The sequence below is a fragment of the Nanorana parkeri genome, unplaced genomic scaffold, assembly GCF_000935625.1.
Source record: "Nanorana parkeri isolate BGI_ZX_2015 unplaced genomic scaffold, ASM93562v1 scaffold12, whole genome shotgun sequence".
NCBI classification, from domain to species: Eukaryota; Metazoa; Chordata; class Amphibia; order Anura; family Dicroglossidae; genus Nanorana; species Nanorana parkeri.
In genome coordinates, this window is record NW_017306280.1 from 2,097,029 (window position 1) to 2,105,534 (window position 8,506).

Here is an 8,506-nt window from a genome sequence, read left to right on the forward strand (position 1 = left end):
GGGTGCCGTGACTGAAAAAGGGTTGAGAAAAGCTGCCCTAGACAAAATTAAGGAGTGGAGTGGGAGCCTCACAGCATGGGTAGGTTTTACATTTCCCGGAGTTCAGCTTTAATGCTGCTTAAGTCCCTGTTGGAGGGATTTCTAATCACTTCCTGCTATCTTCAAGGCATTCCCTGATTGGACAAGATTGTGACATCACCGCCTCTCCTTTAATCAGAGAATGTCTTGTATGCAGTGATTAAAAAAACTAGGCGTTCCCTGAATGTCCGCTGTGCCGAGCGAGTGACCTCCTGTGTTTTCAGAACAGAAGGGAAGCCGCTCAGCACAAAGTCACACAGCACTATGGTGGCTACTATATCGCTTTACAGGTTCCCCCGTGGCTGATCAGGTATGGCATATGCATACTTATATTGGGCCAAGCTAAACCAGTGCATATATGTAAAATGATTCATACCCATAGTTCAACTTTAATGTATACAGAGCTGCATTAATTTGCCTTTCATATCTGCATTGAGTTCAGCTTTAAGAAATTCAAATCAAAGAAAAGAAAATACATTACATTTTCCCAAAGGAAAGACATTTTTTTCATTTTGAGAATCTCTCTGATATGTCACATTAAGGAAAAACACTTTTTTTTCAAACGTTAAAAATGTTTGGAGAGAAAGTTCTAGTAGTTTTGTAGACGAAACACATCACAATATGTTCATACGCAGAAAAGAATGCGGATTTCATTACGGTATATTGAGGTATACATCATCAAAACGACTTCATACAGAGCAGGATCATATTTGTTGTGTTACAGTAAAGGGAGTCATAATGCGATAGCTACATATTTTCAAAGATTACCTGACAGATCTGAAAAAATACAAGAGGCATCGTTAACAGGAATGCAGGGAAAGTGATGCTGGTACCTTCACTCTGGAGGAAAGCAGAGATAAATAAGACATTTCTGCTGAAGATAGGGTTATCTCCACCCTGCTGTGCCACCTGTGTGGCCAGAGCGTGGAACTCTAGAACATAGGACTTTCAGGCATATAGTGAATATGATGGTTAGATGTCCATAGACTCCTTTCTGAGCTTGAAAATATTATCAAAAGCTAAATTAGACCCTAAAGAATATATCATATGGACAGAAATTTGTGGACAACAGACCCCAGATCCATATGAGCATGTTGGACATCCCATTCCAAAACCATGGGCACTGATACAGAGCCCGCCTACCCCTTTGAAACTATAACAGCCTCCACTCTCCTGGAGAGGCATTCCACAAAATGTTATAGCATGTCGATGGGATTTGTGTATTCAGCCAAAAAAAGCATTTGTAAGGTCAGGTATTTGTCAGACAAGAGGACCTGGTTGGGTTTTGGCCTTCCACATCCCAAATCCGTTCAGTAGGATACATCTATATGAGCTTGTTCGGCATCCCATTCCAAAACCATGGGCAATAATATTGAGTTGGCCCCCATTTACGACAATAACACCCTTCACTCTTCTGAGAGGGCTTTCCTCGAGATTGTGGAGTGCATCTGTGGGAATTTGTGCCCATTCGGCCAAAAGAGCAGTTGTGAGATCAGGTATTTGTCAGACAAGAGGACCTGGTTGGGTTTTGGCCTTCTACATCCCAAATGCATTCAATAGGGTACATCTATATGAGCTTGTTCGGCATCCCATTCCAAAACCATGGACAATAATATTGAATTGGTCCCCATTTACGGCAATAGCACCCTTCACTCTTCTGAGAGGGCTTTCCACGAGATTGTGGAGTGCATCTGTGGGAATTTGTGCCCATTCAGCCAAAAGAGCATTTGTGAGGTCAGGTATTTGTCAGACAAGAGGACCTGGTTGGGTTTTAGCCTTCCACATCCCAAATGTGTTCAGTAGGATACATCTATATGAGCTTGTTCGGCATCCCATTCCAAAACCATGGACAATAATATTGAATTGGCCCCCATTTACAGCAATAACAGGACGAGGAACAAAGGGGTCCCCCTGATGCCGTTCGGGCTGCCTGGGTCGCTATGGCATTGCAGGCTGCTGGCTGTCACTGGTGGCTGTGAGAAGAAACGCGTGGCTGTCCAGATCACTGACAACCTGCTGAGTCAGTGACAGCCAGCAGCTGCAATGGAGGAGGCTGTGGCCCGGTGGTGGAAGCGGAGGTGAAGCCCAGTGGCGATGGAGGCGGGGCCCGGCGGAGGAAGAGGTGAAGCCCAGTGGCGATGGAGGCGGGGCCCGCCGACGACCCAGGAGGAGGCAGGGCCCAACGGTCGAGAAGGCTGACAGCGGATCGGGGCTGACAGGTAAGAGGTGTGCAGGGGTGTGACCAGCTCACCTGAGACCCAACAGAGCACTCCATAGAGAGTCTATGGTGGGCTCTGCAGGGTCATTCTCAGGTGGGCTGTGTGGGATCTCAGGTGGGCTCTGCAAGGGGCGTAACTAGAAATCAATACAAAATCTTGCTATGGGGCCCAGTGATTTCTAGTAACGCCCCTTGCAATGTATATTTGTTTGATCTGGATTCATTATATAAAAAGTATCTCAGAGGTTAACACTACTTTAAGCTGCCTGTGAAATCTGCAAAGTCAGCAAGTGGCCATACCGTGTACGCAGACTGAGTCTGAGGAGGTATGACATTGCATACACTGTATATCTGTATTTGACACAGAACAGCTGTCCTGCTCATCCAGAGGTTTCCATACTTTCTGAAAAGTGTATAGATTTAGTGTACAGATTACTTTCTGACCTTGAGTTAGTATATAGTTTATGTATATAGATTACTTTCTGACTTTGAAAAATGTATAGAGTTACTATATAGATTACTTTTGGTCCTTGAATGAGTATATAGGTCTAACCTGTATGCTTGTTCCAGACCAGAAAGTCCTGAAGCCAGAGGCAGCCAGGAAAGTAGTATTTTTCTCAGCCCAGGTTACACTCCAGCCATTATAAGGACATTACTGTAACAGGGTCATGATTTCCTTCGAAGGTTCCCGCATCCTCGTGTGTTTGTTTTGCCATGTTAGCGGCATTGTGCTGTGTCATGTGGGTATGGTCAGCTCCATCCGTCCATGCACTCGGGTCGTACGTTCCTCTCTCCAATGCTCTGCATTATTTAAGCAGAAGGGGGAGCTCAATGGATTAGAAATGCATTTGTCTTTAAGCAAAATGTGGATCTCCTACCCAAGTACCATTAACCATTTGCTGGCAGCTTGAGCCGGCTTCCTTCCTTCACACGAGGATGAGGATCCTTATTTATAAATAAAAAGAAAAGTGTTTTCTGGTTATAATGACGCCAGCCCCAGCAAAAGGCTTCACAGCAAGCTGATCAGGGAACCTCTAAAAAAGGTGACGTGACCTCACCTTAGGTCTATGTCAGGGGTTGGCCAGTCAGCTGTTGTGGAACAACAAATCCCATGAGGCTGTGCAAGACTGACAGCCTGACTCTACAGGCAGGGATGCTGAGGTTGCCTAACTCTGGTCTATGAGATTGCGGTCACATTCTTCGGGCTGCTCTATCAGTAAACCTCCGTGCCATCCCGGTCGGATTAATACAGATGTTCCGCAGCAGCAGACAAATGTCACGTGCTTACTCAGCATAGGGCTGCAAAGAGTAAGTTCACACCTGGGCGATCTGTGAACGCGCGGCAATCGTGCAGGATACCGCGCGGATTGCCACGTGGTCACCCGCCACCGACAATCGCACTGGCGGTGCCATTATTTACTAATGGAACCCCGGGTTGCGCGGTTTCCTGCTCCCTTTCCACCCGTACAACTGAACACGATCGCGGCATAAACAGCCTCGAGTTGCAAAAAAGGGTACATGTACCGTTTTCTGCGATGGCCGCACGGTTGTGCCCCATTGAAATCAATGGGGCCGCGCGGCAATTGCTGTGTGCAATTGCGCGCAACCGCGAGGTCCCAGGACGCGCATCCTCTCTCTTCAGCTCTCTCTCCATCGATCTCTCTCTCCAACGATCTCTCTCTCCCCATCGATCTCTCTCTCCATCTATCTCTCTCTCTCCATCGATCACTCTCTCTCCATCGATCTCTCTCTCTCTCCATCGATCTCTCTCTCTCCATCGCTCTCTCTCTCTCTCCATCGATCTCTCTCTCTCTCCATCGATCTCTCTCTCTCCATCGATCTCTCTCTCTCTCCATCGATCTCTCTCTCTCCATCGATCTCTCTCTCTCCATCGATCTCTCTCTCCCCATCGATCTCTCTCTCTCTCCCCATCGATCTCTCTCTCTCTCCATCGATCTCTCTCTCTCCATCGATCTCTCTCTCTCTCCCCATCGATCTCTCTCTCTCTCCCCATCGATCTCTCTCTCTCTCCCCATCGATCTCTCTCTCTCTCCCCATCGATCTCTCTCTCTCTCCCCATCGATCTCTCTCTCTCTCCCCATCGATCTCTCTCTCTCTCCCCATCGATCTCTCTCTCTCTCCCCATCGATCTCTCTCTCTCTCCATCGATCTCTCTCTCTCCAACGATCTCTCTCTCTCTAACGATCTCTCTCTCCAACGAACTCTCTCTAACCATCGATCTCTCTCTCTCCCCATCGATCTCTCTCTCTCCCCATCGATCTCTCTCCATCGATCTCTCTCTCTCTCCAACGATCTCTCTCTCTCTCCATCTCTCTCCAACGATCTCTCTCTCTCCATCGATCTCTCTCTCTCCAACGATCTCTCTCTCTCCAACGATCTCTCTCTCTCTCTATCATATCTCTGTATCTACCTATCTGTAATCTCTCATCTATTATATATTGGATTATTTATCTATTCATCATCTATCTATTATTTATCCTGACCTCTTCCCTACTTCTTCATTGTACTAAGCATGTGGGTACCCTAAAGGTGCTCACTGTGCATACCTCTCCCCGAGTCAGGTAGGTACATATCAGAGTGCACACCTCTCCCCGAGTCAGGTAGGTACATATCAGAGTGCACAGTGTGCATACCTCTCGCCGAGTCAGGTAGGTACATATCAGAGTGCATAAACCTCTCTCCCCGGTTCAGGTAGGTATATATCAGAGTGCACAGTGTGCATACCTCTCTCCCCGGGTCAGGTAGGTACATATTACCATGCAGAGAGTGCATACATCTCTCCCCGGGACAGGTAGGTACATATCACAGTGCATGGTGTGTGTCCATCTCTCCCCAGGTCAGGCAGGTACATATCACCGTGTATGGACTGTGTACACCTCTCCCCGGAGCAGGTAGGTACATATCACGGTACACGGGTGTGTACACCTCTCTCTGGGGGGGAAGGTAGGTATATATTACAGTGCACAGAGTGTGTACACCTCTCCCCAGTGCAGGTAGGTACATATCACGCTACATCTCTCCCCAGGGCAGGTAGGTACATATCACGGTACACGGGGTGTGTATACCTCTCCCTGGGGGGACAGGTAATTACATATCACCGTGCACGTAGGGAGTATACCTCTCCCCGAGGCAGGTAGGTAGATATCTTGGTACACGGAGTGTGTACACCTCTCCCCGGGGCAGGTAGGAACATATCGCGGTGTGTGTACACCTCTCCCCGGGGGCAGGTAGGTACATAGCTCGGTACACGGAGGGTCTCTATAACAATCACACGATCCGTCACCCCGCACAGCCGCGGCGGCTCCCCGCTGACACACACACTCACCACCTGCAGCCACCCTGCCCGGCGGGCCACGCCCAGCGCTCCCCGCCTCCTCATGAATATGAATGACGCAGCGACGCTCGCGAGTGGCTAGCTCGGCTGTCAGTCTTGCTGCTCACATGTTGGTTTGCCTGGGCTGGGAGAGCTGGGGAGAGAACGATGCAAGGAGTCGGCTGGGGAGCTGCCCTGACAATCCATCCCATGTCTGTGCGCTGCTGCTAGCCGCCCGATGCCTTCAATCCATGGCTGCCCGCCTGCCGCCTCTCCCCTGAGCTCGCTGGCCATGCTCTATAGACCCGGGGGCGGCGGCCACCTGACAGCGGTGGGCTTCCTCCTGCTAACTTTCTGGCTTCAGGTAAGGCTGCCCTTCTCCTAACGGTCTGTGCCCACCATGGCAAAAAAAGGGGGGCATCCCGTACCCCTATAGGGAAGGAGCGGAGGGTGGACGATCCTGATCGCAGCGATCCTTATGGCAGGGCAACAACTTTTCATAGGGGGGAGGGGAAGGGGTCACTTTATGCCTAGCAATAATCTGCAAATATGATTTATTAGAATCAAAGAGGTTTATGCCTCTGATGCCTACATTTGTACAAGCGCAGCTCATGGATGTGTACATGCATAGCAGGTTCAGTACTGGGCATAGATCAGTGATCATAAGTATATTGCACACTGTGCATGGGGGCTGCATGATGGAGTAGGCACAAATGTATCATTTTAAAGGCAGTTGTAGCCTTGGATGTAAATCATCTAAACAGATCAGAACGATCACTATACAGCAAGCTGTAGCAGACCCGTATGGAATGTATACGTTGGAAGTGCTGCGCTCTTTAACGTACTGAGGCCGGTCTATCTTGCTATGTGTTTTGCACGCTGCCCGGATTTTACTGTATTCCTAAAAACTGTGTGACCACCTGGATCCACCTGGATCCATGCTTCTATATAGCACCCGACATGCAATGTATATACGCCGATGAAAACATATGCAGAAAGAATAAATTCCTCTTGTGGCACGGGCTAAAGTTTTTGCTTTGGATTTTAGGATCTCTGCTTGGATTATTTTAAAGGGAGATTTGTTCTGCACCTGGTCGTGTGTGTGTGTATGTGTATATGTATATGTATGTGTATGTATATGTATGTGTGTATATATATATATATATATATATATCGCTTTGTTAATCTGGGGTGTGCAACTATCTAGAGAGCTCTAGGCTTACTCCATGCAGCCCTTCTAACACTGCGAAGGAGGGAATCTCTCTCGCCCCGTGGGCAATCGTGAGACCCCCTTCGTCGCAGTTCGCCTCTTGCCATTGACGAGTTGAACGACCGTCAGCCAATTAATCTGCATTTGTCTCCGCTCCACGGGGGCGACGTGTAACGTGTTCCCGGGGCAGCTCCCAGAGTCTCCGTAGTGATGTGTGCTCCATTTGATGTGTTTATATTTAGGCTTCCCAGTCCACGGGTTATTTCGAGCTGCAGCTGAACTCGCTGAAGAATGTCAACGGAGAATTGTTGAGCGGGGAATGCTGCGATGATCTGAAGAGCGCCCACAACCAGGACTGCACCAAGGATGAATGTGACACCTATCTCCGAGTGTGCCTCAAGGAGTTTCAGGCCAAGATCACCCCCACTGGACCGTGCAACTACGGTTCTGGACTTACTTCGGTGCTTGGTGGAAATATTATCTATATGAACAACAAATTCAACCAGCAGGGTAAAAACCCTGGGGAGAACGGCAGGATTATTATCCCTTTCCAGTTTGCATGGCCGGTAAGTTCTATATTTATAAATATAGATATTAGTGTTTATTTGTTTTTCCTCAATATTTGTTGCTGCATTGTTTGTGTTGACTGGTGTCCTTGCAGGGCAGGATGTTCACTTCCTCTCTGGTGTTGTACTGCCCAGATGTCTATCTCCTGATAAAGGAAACCCAAATCTGACTTTTTTTTTTTTTTTGTGAGGGGATTGATTGGATTTGCTTGGAATTCATCTCCTGGTTATTTCTCGGACGTAGTGCAAGTTCAGATTCTAGTTGTTGGTCTACCTTTGTGTTGAAGCCTGGATCATGGTTTGCTTTTTTTTTTCTTTTATCAGAAACTCTCATTTCTCTTCCTGAGTGAAAAAAGTTGTCCGTTTTTTTTTTCTCTCCCCCCTCCTTTGTTCAGCGTACACTAGTGATTAACCTTCTCTGGAAGGAAATTGCTTGCCTGCAATTCACCTGAGTTTGCATGGATACCAAGCACCTGGGTGTCTTGTTGTAACACCGGTTTGAAGATTAGAATTTGCAAAGGGAGCAGCGTTGAGTGTACACGCTGAAAGGTTGCTAGTTCAGATGGCAGCTATAATTTGCTTTTTCAGCTCCAGGTCTCCCTTTACGCCTATTAAAAGCCGAAATATCAGTAGCCTAAGACGGGAATTGATCTTTAAATTTGTGTAGCTGTTATGTTCGAAGCCCTTTAAGTGACTTTTTAATCTTCTTCTTTTTTTTTCTTTTAATAAATGCTCTTATATGCTGGGCTGACGGGGGGTTGATTTCATGGTGCCTTGTGTACAGCGGGGGGAGGCTGTAGGCTGTGTTACTGTATTTACCTGGGGAATCGAGAGACCAGAGAATGCAGCCTGCAGAGAGGCTGGCTCTGAGCTGCATAGACTCCTCCGGGGAATGCATTGTCACCTTGGGGGTGTGTTGCGCAGTTGGCTCGTCGCCAGCGTGAGGCTTGGGACGGGTGGGGGAGGGATGAGGCGATTGCGACACGAGCGCATGGCGTGCTGGTGTTTGAAGCACACACACTTCGTAGATTAAGTTTGAAGCCGGCCACTTTCCAAGTCCAGGGCTGTGTGTGAACCAAAGCCAGTTGCGGAAAGTATGC

General features: G+C 48.1%; 1 protein-coding gene across 2 annotated transcripts in view; it reads left to right on the plus strand.

The window, feature by feature from the left end:
* The first annotated feature begins 5,737 nt into the window (after nucleotides 1–5,737).
* The window catches only part of JAG2 (jagged 2), an 83,944-nt gene continuing 81,175 nt past the window's right edge, over nucleotides 5,738–8,506 (plus strand). The window contains exons 1-2 of one of the 2 annotated variants that reach the window (XM_018556572.1): nucleotides 5,738–5,994; nucleotides 7,083–7,406. In XM_018556572.1, the coding sequence (XP_018412074.1) occupies nucleotides 5,869–5,994; nucleotides 7,083–7,406 (450 nt within the window). In that variant the 5' untranslated portion in view covers nucleotides 5,738–5,868. The remainder of the gene's footprint in view (nucleotides 5,995–7,082; nucleotides 7,407–8,506) is intronic. The other variant, XM_018556581.1, reaches the window with a different exon arrangement.